The following is a 12,583-nucleotide window of genomic DNA, read 5'->3' as shown; positions in this document are numbered from 1 at the left end:
TTGGATTTGTATATGCATTTACATGGTATAAGAAGCACTTACGTCACAACACACTGATCACTGCAATGCCTCAGCAGGGTTAGACTCTTGTGATCAAAACTGACGTTTGTGATCGCTGACGTTGCACATCACGCGATGGCTCATACCGCAGCTGCTAGCTGGGTGAGTACAACCAGGCACTGACCACTTGCCCTTCTATATGCCAGGGCTCCTTATAGCAAAACCGTTTGAATGGCCTCATTGCCACTGCTGTAGGTCTGCACTGCTGGAGACACACCACACCCCCCCACTAAAAGCCATGCACATTATCAAAATGGACTGCAGTCCTCTACCTGAATGGGACCATACACAAAAACATTCTAATTCACTATTCCACTGATGACAATTTTGTTCTGGATCATTTTTTGGCCATTTATCAAATGACAGTGAAGTAAATAAAGATAAAAATCTGTTTTATTTTCTTTTTCTCTTCCCTATCAAAATTTTGGAACAGTGATAAGATAGTAAAAAAGGTCGTATAAAGAATTTTTTCAATTATCCCCATCTACCATGCATTAACTAGATTCCTTCTGGATTTAAACTAAAGCAGAAAATGAGCTCCAGCTAGTCATGGGTATTCAGTATTCAACACCAGACTAAAATAAGAACCTAAAATAAGAACCACGATAAAGCTAGAAATGCACACTGTGTGGATGTCAGGTCCTTAGCACCAACTGTATGTTTTGCTCTACAGATCCACTCCTATTATGCAATACTTGCTAATGTAAAGTGTAGCATATTACAAAAATACTTTTGGCAGTTGTATCAATTTGACTGATTTCTTTAATTCAGTATCCTGATTAAATCAGAAAAAACAACTATTTCCACTTTTCTTGCAACCTTTTACTGGATTAAGATTTTTATTACACAAAAAAATATGATCACTTTTACCTATTGCATGTCATATTTCCTGTCTGTATTAGAATAGTCAAATATTCCATATGGTCTTTTGGAGTCCCATGAACCCCTTCTAAGACCCCTGAAGCTTCCCATTTTCCCTTTCACCAATCATTTTTTTTCCAATAATTGCTAGACGTTTGTTCAAGACATATTGCTATACCGAGGAGAATCTGTCCTATGCTGAAAACAAACAGTTGCACAGAATGAGTGTTCAGTGTGATGAACAGCGTTTGGAGTGAAGAGAAGTGTTGGATGAGTACAGACATTATCAAAGCTGTTCTTTACTCAAAGTGAATATTAATGACAGTTGTTTCATGTTTCAAGTTAAAATCATACAGAACACACTGTTGCAAGGAAAATAGTTCACTTAAACATATTTTGCAACTTACAATCAGTAACTATCCAAACACATTATTTTATTTTTCATCAGGATGTCTGCAATCCTAAAAATGGTACTCAAAACCTCTCAGTTCTTGATTCTGAAAATACGACAAAAGTATTTCAAATCTGTATAGAAAATATTCTCATTTAAGTATACTCCCTACAAATATTCCACATGAATACTACGTGAGCTCCTGAAAGAATGTAAATGAAGCCCATAGCTGTGGTTTAGATTTCCTTATTAGATCTAGCACCAGAGACTCCAAAACAAAGGGTAGTATTTTCTTTGCAATAACAATTCACAAGTTTTGAGACTCCTGACAAATGGTCCTAATACAGTCAAATGTGATTTGATTTTTTGAACTTCCCAATTCACAAGGCATTAAACTGAGTTCAAAAGGCTCATGGGACAACTCCTCTTAGTTTCTACTAATCCAGAGCAAATTCAGCTTCTAATAAATTTTTCTATCACAACAAAAATTCTGTAAAATACTAAAATTAGTTAAAACAATGTGAACACAGCTCAAAATAACAGCTACACTTTTTTTTTTTTTAAATATGCTTTGTCTTTGTACAAGTTGATGCCAATCCAAGATATGCCGGTATTTGCCAGCAGACTTCTGCCTGTTAAGACATTCTGAAATAACGTATCTGAAAAAACCAAAAAACAAAAAACAACAAACCATCAGGCCACAGTGGTTTCATAAATATCTTCTCTTATATGCAATCAGTGGAGCCAAAAAAAAAACCCAACAAAAAACAACAAAAAACCCTGCAAAAGAAAATAATGCAGAAAGAAAGACTGCAAAGGTCACTTTGACAAATGTTTGCCAGTTGAAATGATGCATGGTGCACTACTTCCAATACAGTGCAAATGTAGATATCTCAGACATGCCAACAGATAAACTGAAATAAAATGGAAATCAGTTAAAAGGAGAGTTCATTTCAACAGAGATGCTAACAGAATGCTAAAGAACTTGCACATTCAGTTCAACAAACTTACCAAAACAAAGGACTGACTGGAGCCTATTTCTGGTCAGAACAGAGGTAAGGACGTCAACCAGACTGACATCATTCTGTTTGCATATATCGAATGTAGATTAAGACACTTTTTGACTTAACAGCTCTTACTGCAAGCTGCCATGAGTTGATACAGACCAGTGTCCTCACCTTTAGACTAAGGAACAAATTAGATAACCCCTCCTGAAGCAATGTCAGGTAATGCCACTATGGAATAAATGACAACTATCTGTTTTGTTGGAATTAGTTGTTTTAATGAAACTAGTACTGTGTTGAACTCTAGCAATTTTGAAAACAGGTACAGTCGTTCCAATGTAGTATGCAAATTATATAGACTGCTAAACACAAATACTTGAACTAAACATTACTTCATTTCTGCATGGGTTACTTTTCATCTCAATAACAATTGTTGTCAGTGGCACAGACAGCTAGCGTGTAAAACGCTCACGGCAAAAAAGACTACCCGTAAGAGAACCACTCGGGTAGAAGAAAGACCCTGCCATACTGTATTCTAATGTTTCCTCCAGGAAAAGGCCTCATCTGGAATTAATAACTATCCCATCCATTTCCATCAAGGAATACCACATAGTTCCTTATGCAACAACAGAATACACCGCCCTCCTCACCCCCAAACAAACATCCACCCATGCACCCACACACCCACCAGTTTTACAAACTTGACGCCTCAAGCAAGGATGATTTTCTCCTATCAAATCTCAACATTTCTGTGAATCCATCAGACCACCAAACATCATATCCTTGGAATCTGATTCAGCCAATGTCATCTCAATGCATTTTATCAAATGGAACTACTATCAGTAGTTTGCAAATATCATAGGAAAAGAATCTGCACTGACAGATGAAATGAATCTCTAAGTTGTTTCTGATAAACGATTTTATCTCTAATAGGCTCAATATGTGCCACCCTCATAAACCAGAAAGGATGAAAGCCGGTAACACACTAATCTACTGAGTACCAGCAAAATTCTGAAGTTCTGATGGGATGAAATGGGTTTTCATTTCTCCTAACTTCTCAGGGGAATCAAGATAACTGTATAATAGAAGAGATGCATGTTTGATTCACATCTGGCTTCCGCTAGGAAATAAAAAGCCTCAAACACAGCAAAGTCTTTGGACTGGTAGAGTGGAAAAATTATGGCATCTGAAAGGCACAGCCTCTTCAGCTCTTCACCACGTTAAACCAGGCGAGCTGTGCGTAAGTAGCTTCATTAATACAACCTGATTTTATACTAAATAAATCATAAAAGTGATACAAATAAGAAAATAGCTAACTTTGGATGAGTATTTATTTTTCAGTACAACTCACCGTCAGGAGGTGGTAGTGTCTTCTAAATTGCTAACGTATCCTTAGCATAGAGTAAGATTTAAAACATTTTCTTTGAAATGTTTCAGACTGGGATAAAACATTTCATATTTTCCTTGCAAAGAATGAGACTGTGCTCTTATAAATTACGGAAAAAAAAAAGTAGTAAAGAAGCCTTACTGGTTTGTATCTTAGTGCATCTCTGTAGGATCCAAACAGTGCTGCTTGTGCCCGAAGAAAGGCCTTGGCTACTCCATCACCCGTAGCTGTAGACTGCTTTTTCAGTTTATTTTTCAAGGCCGAGACCTGCATGACAGAGTGGAACAGTTAAATTAACACCTCAGAAATTGGTACAGCGAGGTATGAACCCAATCAGCAGGCAAACCCTGGTGTCTACAGGTCAGCCAAAAATTCATCCTCCTCCTTGATAGCTTATCTTTTTAACTGCAAAGAGCACCTGCTGGTCTGTTAATTGAAATGAAAGCAGGGGATGATGGTAGAGTGCTAACGCAAATTGGTTTATGCTCTCTTTTTTTCCCAAGGCCTCTTGACATAAAGAAGCTTAATTATTTTACAGTAAACTGCACGTGAGCCACTTTTCTGCAGATTTTTTTCTATTAATCATAACATGTACCTACTTGTTTTGAATGAAGACAGTTGGATTTTTTTAATTTATACTAAGAAGGTTTATTTTTAAGGACTTTTAATGGTCACTTACTATTCAGTTTTAGGGATTTTCATTTTTTTAAGTCAAATTACTATCTTACATCATTTCTCATGTACCATGGGAGTAGCTGCTACCACCGTCAAATAGTTGAGAAAAGTTTGTGTAAAGTCAGTGATACACTGTCTTTAGAATTGTCCTAGAAATAAGAATAATACTCATGAGGCACCTGTAGTTTTAAAAAGAAAAAAAAAAAAAAAAAAGAGCATTCTTATTTTAGTGCTTGACTTTTTTGTATAAGGAGGTCTTTTTTTACTTGGCAAACAGCAATCACCAATTATACAGAATTGGAAAAAAAATTAGAAATATTAATTAAGATGACACTTACTTGGAGATACTTTGGACAAAAACCATATAATTATGGAATTATTACAGTATTCTTTAAAGATATGTAGACTTACACCCAGGTATAGTCTATAGTCTCCTAATTTTCAACATAAGGGATATCTGGAGAAGTCAGTCAACTCCAATTATGTTGAATACACGTTTCTACATCCCTTTGTATTGCAATATCCCCAATAAAGCAATATTTAAGTCACTAAAAACTATACAAAATAACATTTAGAGTTACTTTTTAAACAGAACATTCTAAACACAAACTATCACCAAAACTATCACCATTCTTATAGAAATATATGCAGGAATTAGTATCTTTTTGTTTCTTTATGCAAGCAGTCCTGACTGCTCTTGTAGATGATGATTGTAATTGAAGTGTCAGCCTAATTAACAACTAAACTTTGAATAATGCTAATGAGAACCGAACATGGCATCAGAGAAAAGACCAGCTCTACAGGTGATAAACCTTCACAGTAGTGACATTTTCCAGTGTAAAGTCACAGTTACTGTGATCTGATCAAAGAGAGAGACCCCCATTGGGTCCAATTATAACTATAGTTTTGAAAAAAAATTATTGAGTTATGATGTTCATAATCTATGCAGAAAGGCCTTTACAGTATAGGTCTTTTCCCCATAGCTGTGATCTTTTCAATTTATATCCAAGCTTCATAGATCTAGATAAAAGTTTAGAGCCTGATTCGTTTAGCCCATGGAAAGTATACACCAAGGCTCATTTATGTTTTTTCCTCAAAAGAAAAAAAAAAAGCACAAGTCTCAGTACAAAAACCAGTTAAGCAGTTCAAGGTTGAAAAAATAAATGCATGTTTTGGTTTTGTGTTTTGTTTTTGTTTTTTTTTGTTCTGTACTGTATGATTATTTTAAAGTTATTAAAAATCAGGTTTATTTAATTCCATGGGAAATAAATGTGTAGTCCTTTGTATAAGGGAAATGTGCCCATCAACGTTACCTCAGTTTCACTAAAACAAAAGCAATAACATGAGGTCAAAAAAAGAATTGTCAACCTTAAAAGACAAAACATCTTCTAAATATAAGGGAGTGAAAAGGTAGAAAATTCTCTACATTCTTTTAAATTACATTCTTCTGAATTATACCTTGTGAGTTTGGGGAAATAATGGCAGACGGTAAGACAGGGTTAGAGAAAAAAGGGGTAAAGATGATGTAGAGCAGAGGAATTATAGGACGAAGTGGGGGATGTGAAGGAAAACGGTGTTTTCTGATTTTCTCAGTTCTGGCAGGCCCTATGTACCCTAACAAGAATTGATAAACAGGATGCTTTAGGCAAAAACGTGTTAAAAAGAACAATAGAAAGCAACAAATCTCCAGCTTCACTGCAGTATTGGTACATTATTAGTTCAACAATCTTAAGAACATCCCAATGGGCAGGCAGTTTGAAGGCGGGTTCTCCAGCACAAAAATGTGTAAGTCAGATGCACGTTTTTTGTGCTGCCATCCTGGAGGGAGTTCTAGCCTCAAAGACTATGCCAGTGTTCAAAGAAAGTTCCTCCAACTTCTGCTTCTCTCAGGAGGCTATGCTAAAAGGCAGGAAGAGCTCTATTAGATTATTCTGCAGAAGCACTAGGAGTACAGTGCTCTTAAGAAAAAGCCTGCAGAAATAATGTGGGCCACAACCCTGACTTCTCAATCGTCACAACCGGAGTCCTGGCTGAAGCACTCTTGACGCGTGCTTGAGACCTGCCGAGGTTTCCTTCAAGCTGAGGTCAGCAAACACATGCAGAGGGACAGTGCTTTCTCAGGGTTTATCCCATCACCAAGTGATGGCAAACCCAAGGTTGCCAGCAAATTCTCCCAGTTCCACAGTTTAACCAAAGATAGCGTGATAAAGTAGTTATTACAGTCAATACAGTAGGTACAGATAAGAGACTGGGTGCTTTGAACTACTTAGAAGGACTTGGTGCACACAGCAGGATTGTGATTGCTTAGATCCATGAACCTAAAACCAAGGAATTGTGAGACCCCTTTGGGTGACATCATTAATAGCTCTTAAAATTTCAAAGAAAATACACAGTTCTGGCACCAAGTCAAGAAAATACCGAGCAGCATCTTTATGAAAATCTTTTCCTCGCTTTAATCCATCTATCTATGATTAAGAATGCCAAACTTTTTTCTCCCCTTCTTTCCATGTCTTAAGCAGAAATAGCCTTTTACAGACTTCAAAAATAAGGAACTGCAAACAAACCACAGGGGTTAGAATGCTGTTAAAATTTATTTCTGGAAGACACTAGTGATCCATTTCAGAAATGGTACTATTAATTTACACTAGAAGCAAACTGGTTTTATCTTCTCCTAGCAACGGCTTCTCATAGGAAGGTGACTTCATTGGACTGCTAAACACCACCAATGAAGAGCAATGAGAGCTTTGGGAAGGTTTAAATCAATAGAATAGTTTTTCAGAGATTTAGAAAGTCATGAGATTGGTACGTGATTTTTTTTTCATATATAAGTAAGTGTATCTACAATGTAGAAAAATATTGTGTTGGTCATTAAAAAAAAAAGCATTATTTTTTAAAATAGTCACCCTATGTCCTAAGATTCCTAAAATATAACTAACTACCTGATCAAAAACAAAGCATGACTAATATCTCTTGAATATTCACGTAAGTAGAAGAATAGAACTGCACATAAAGTTAAAAAATAAATTAATAAAATGATGTAACTATTAATTAAAGCCTTTGCTCCTGCAAGAACTTAAGCACGCATATAAATTTAGGCACATATAGAAATACTCAAAACGTTTGTTGCCCGAGAAATGCAGAACCATGCACTGGGGTTCCCAATGACTACCAGATCTCTGAAAAAAAGATATCCAAGTATTTCTCTAGTATCAGTCACAGTTGTTATGCTTTAAATTATTTTTTTGTGTTCCCCATCAGATTATGTCACTACAAAAGTAAGCCCACTCTCAACAGAAAGAAAGAGAGAGAAGATGGCAGAGAGAAGAAACAAAACAAAAACCTCACAACAAAATGGAATCTGATATGATTTAAATCAATATTGTTAATGAACGGGCTTCTACACATTTGATATTACCTACACACACAGGATTTTGGCATCTCAGACAGCCCTCCAGCATTTAATCACAAATACTCGTTTAGACGAAAACAACTACTTAAATGCAAATGCTTTCAAAACTAGTTGTACTTTTCAATCTCATGTTCTAGCTTCTAAAACTGTACCAAGGTTCAACAGAATCTCAACTCTAAGAGTTTATTCAAAATAAATAGTTGCATCATAACACCGCAAACACTGCTGACTGCTCTGGGTTTCTAAAATATATTAGTAATATTTTTTGGCTATTTTCTGGTGGGAAAACATAATAAATTACGATATTCAAATTTTACAAAAAATCTTTTTAGTTGCACTGTTACACGTTGACCATAACTTCTTTATAATACTATTAATCATTGTATTTTCAGAAATAATTTGCACTCCCAGTAATTGTTTTATAAAGTAACTGTTTAATTTTCTACGTGAATTACAGCCTACTTCTCAAATGCTACTTTTAGAACAGTAATGTTCATATGCCCAATTTACGGTGCTAAATTCCTGTGACCTTAGGAATCTCAAAACTAAAACTCTAAAAACCCATTTAGATTCTGTATTGCATCATAGTGTGTAGGCACCACACACTACAAAGGCTATGCATCTTTCAACAGCTCTGTAGATTTTATGGTTAACAACATTTAACCACCACAGAAGATGCTAAAAACCTATAAAGCCTATTGTTTTCTGAAGATGATATTTATAAAAGTTCTGCTTAGTCTATGGAGAAGTCAGTAAGACTTGGTTGCTAAACGTGATGCCCTCAATTCTCCAAGGTTTTTTTGTAAGTGTTCAAATTTGAGCAAAGCAGTAGTCTTTTTGTCAGAGTTAACTCCAAGCAGGTATTGCAGGATCAGGCCCAAAGTTTATAAATTTGTGTCTATGGTCTATGCTAATTTATATACATTACAAATGTTCTTTGTCTAACATCTTACATTATTAAAGTGATGATCTAATTATTATTGTATTAGGAAATTTACTCACACAGAAGCAGCTACTTAGTTTCTTTTTTTTTTTTAAATTAAAAAATAATAGACAAATTCACAGTCAAATGATGAAATTTAAAAACAAGTGTTCTTGTCAGAGAGAGGAAAAAGAGGGTTTTTTCCCCCCTCTAAGAAAACAAAGGATTCCTGAAAGTCTTGCACTGATTTATTTTTCCAATTTTAAATACCTTAGGAGTAGCGGAACTGCTACTGGCATGGTAGTATTTCTAGCAGTCAATAAATCTAAAATATTATGTGTGAATATTGGAATGAAGCCATTAAGAAGATTACAGCATGCAACGCAGCAGAGGGTCCACATGAAAAAAGGACTGGTAATTCAGGACAACTGTGACCACTGACCTTTGCACAGTCAAGACCACTGGTCAGTCTGACAGAATAATAAAGTTCACATGCACAGAAAGTCATCTAGCCTGTAACTATAATTTAAATGCTTAAGTGAATGATTTAAAAATGCCTTTAAATCTCAGTTAATTTATTATACAGTTTATTAGACAATGCCATATAATAATGTTTTTTCAATCTTAAATTTATCACGAAAAAAATCACAATCAGAGCATTTTAATAGACATATTTCTTATACAGGGGTAAACTATTAAATACCTATGCTGAGAGGACATCATCAGGCTTATCGATCAAGAAAATAATTACTCAATTTCCTTCGGACACAAGAAACAGTTTTAGAAAACTCTCTGAAAAGACTGCATTTCTTTTGTTAGGCTGTTAACCAACCTGGAATCAATTTTTGAAAGGGATAGCAAGGCTAGAGCTTCTTTTATATTTTCAGTTCTTCACTCTATTTTAACACCCTTCAGAGGTACTCATTATATTTTTTCATCAGAAGTTCTACTACCTTTGTATGTATGCTTATGAGGTTTATTTACATAGGTTAGACTGCTTCACATATGTATCTTTGACATTTGCTTTAATGTTTTAAGTCTAACTTACCATTTTAACTCTACGCTTCTATGTCTTATACTTTTTAACCGAGATGTTAGCAGTTGCACTGCCCCTCATGAATGCAAAAGACAGACAAGCATTTTGTCATTTTATGAGCCAAACATGGACGTTGTCTGTGCCTTTTGTTTCCAGCTTTTCCAACTGTAACTGTATATGTTTTCCATTTAATTGTTTCAATTAAAGTGCTTTACAGATTGAAGTAGAGGAAAAGATGGGAATATTCAAATTAAAAGCTTCATTATAAAATCCTCAAATTCTGCAAGTATATTTTGCATAAAACAGAGTTGTTCTCTTTTGTTCTATATTAGATATGGAATGAAATATTTTAAGTCTACTGTATAGTCTGTACACTTGGATAACCTTCATTAACATTAATAATAGTAACATGCATATATCCTGGGGGAGAATATACTTCTAAAAGTATGAAGATCTGTATCCCTGTTTTCTTCATGCTAGCCTACTCATTTAGAGACCATTTTGATATGCATCTGTAAAACATATGAGAATCCCTCTCGTTGCACAAATATCCATTTTTACTGTTCGAAGGACCTCCAGCTACAACTCCAGTATCTTATGGAAGACGATGCCTCATTCTCAATTCTACATCTAGCTATTATTTGACAAGAGGTATGTTATCTTCACGACATTATAACCTCAGCCTTACTCACTGAATGCAAGGTCAGTTAAAATTACTGACACACCAGAAAATGACTAATTTTTTACTTAACTTGTTATACTCTTGAACGATAGAGTACAGTCAAAATTACTATATATATGTGTGTGTGTGTGTGTGTGTATACTTTTTCATACACTAAAGTAAAACCACAAAACATCAGAGTAATTTTTATATAGTCTTTTACATTTCTGAACTATAGTTGATAGCACGAGTCAAAAGAAAGACTGACCAGATGATCTCTAAAAAGTCTAGATTTTAACATCATTAAAATCAAACAGAACTGACATTAATATAATCATCAAGAATTTGATTTCTATTGTACCAAATATATACAAATTACCAACAAAAACAAAAGACATAGTATGTCACTACAGCGCCTTACTTTGATTAAGACAGTTTGTTTTTCTGATTTACAATTTCAGAAAATGTAACTCTTTGATTTCACATTTTGATATAAAATTCTTTGTGCTGACAACCATTTGTGATAGCTTGAGCATCTATAACTAAATAATCAAAACAGTGGTTTCACAATGATATTCTTTTAAAGCTCTATTGGGAAAAACAAGGTAAGTGAATTTCGTGACTATTTAAAATGATATACAGAATATGTTCCCCTATAGGCAATAAGAAAAAAAAAAAAAAAAGGGTGGTGGGGGGACACCCTCTGCAAGATCAAAGTCCAGATAGAACTGGCACTTAATTTATCATCCTTTACAGACAAAAGACAGTTTTCGTCATTTCAAAAGGATCAGATGTCTTTTATGACAAACTGGGTTTGCAGTTTAATTTACAAATAGAATTCTAAGTAAGCAGTCTTTGCTCTGCCAAAGCAAATGACAAACAGTATAGGTTTTCATTCACACAGCCCTCAGCAGGATAGAAGAGCTTAAAATAAAACTGAAATAATTTAGAGAAAACAAATAAATGTTTCAGAAAGTTGAAGAAGATCAAAGCCTGAATTTTCTGACCCCAACTGTACAAGCATTTCTTATTATATTGACCAGTGCCATCAGATCATTAATTAAAAGGAAAGCGCTGGCAGGTGGCAGGGAAGCAGAAGCCGATAATTGGCCCCCTTCTTCTTTTTGCCTTCAAAAACTCGTTCTTTTGCAAGACATGCCACAAGGCAGACAGAAATGCCTACTTTGTAATATAATGATTAAGATGAGATGAAGAGACTCTTGCGTTTAAAGCAGCTATGCCTAATGAATGCAGCTAGCTTTGTAATTATGATGCTACTTTTACAATAAGGAATATGATGTTCCATTCAACATCTCCTCAGCTGTCAAAAAGGTAAAAATCTCAAATATAGGGGGTCTACACTTTGTGCTTTTCACCCCCTTATTCCTTTCATAGCAGTTAGCAAAACCAGGCAAAAATAACTACTAGTAATTCAAGCATCTATATAAGAAAGAATGAAATATCTGTAAGACTCACCACTTCACCAGGTAGGTTGTTCAGGTCATTAAAAGGGGTTTCTAGAGTGTTTGTGTCAACATTTAGCAAAACCACATCCTCCAGTGATCTATTTTTTACTCTCTGTTACAAGGAAAAAAAAATAGTGGAAAAGTATTTTACTATGGCATCCTCCTGAAGTACATTTTTATTATAATGCGCTAGATTAGAAATGATGATTTTACAAAGGACAATAATGGCAAAGACAGCATTTTGAGCTTTAGATATAGGATTTGTGAATTACACACAGGATTCAAAGTAGCTTTTAAAAACACTTCCTCTTCATTAAACAGTAAGGTTATATTAATAATCTCTGAAATACAAGCATATTCAAGAAATGAATTCTTGAAAACCAAGATTTACACAAAACACAGTTAAATACATTGGAACTATACATATCTTATAACAACGTTTCATTCTCTCATATTTGTGAAAGATAGGATGTTAATCATATAATCAGATGAAAACCAGAGAAAACTAAGTAATTATTTGCAGATTTATGTAAGTCCCAGGCATGTGATGTCTACTAGTATTACAGAAGAATGGATGAAACAATCTTTCATCAATGGACTTGACTAGCAGCTAAGAATGAAACAATTTGTTCCTTTCAGGAAAAAAATTATACTCTTTTCTATATGGTCCTACAATAATACATAACAGTGCAGTCCAGAAAATAATTCCAG

General features: G+C 34.8%; 1 protein-coding gene across 1 annotated transcript in view; it reads right to left on the bottom strand.

The window, feature by feature from the left end:
* LOC104077722 (DENN domain-containing protein 1B) overlaps nucleotides 1–12,583 on the bottom strand; it is a gene marked incomplete at both ends in the record, with an annotated part of 45,446 nt that overhangs the window by 12,022 nt on the left and 20,841 nt on the right. Inside the window, 2 exons of the mRNA XM_009579047.1 lie at nucleotides 3,845–3,970; nucleotides 11,883–11,984. Coding sequence (XP_009577342.1) covers nucleotides 3,845–3,970; nucleotides 11,883–11,984 — 228 coding nt within the window. The remainder of the gene's footprint in view (nucleotides 1–3,844; nucleotides 3,971–11,882; nucleotides 11,985–12,583) is intronic.

This window comes from Fulmarus glacialis, unplaced genomic scaffold, assembly GCF_000690835.1.
Source record: "Fulmarus glacialis isolate BGI_N327 unplaced genomic scaffold, ASM69083v1 scaffold43675, whole genome shotgun sequence".
Taxonomy (NCBI): Eukaryota; Metazoa; Chordata; class Aves; order Procellariiformes; family Procellariidae; genus Fulmarus; species Fulmarus glacialis.
Note: the sequence above shows the minus strand (reverse complement) of the source record. Positions and strands in the feature narration are given on the sequence as shown.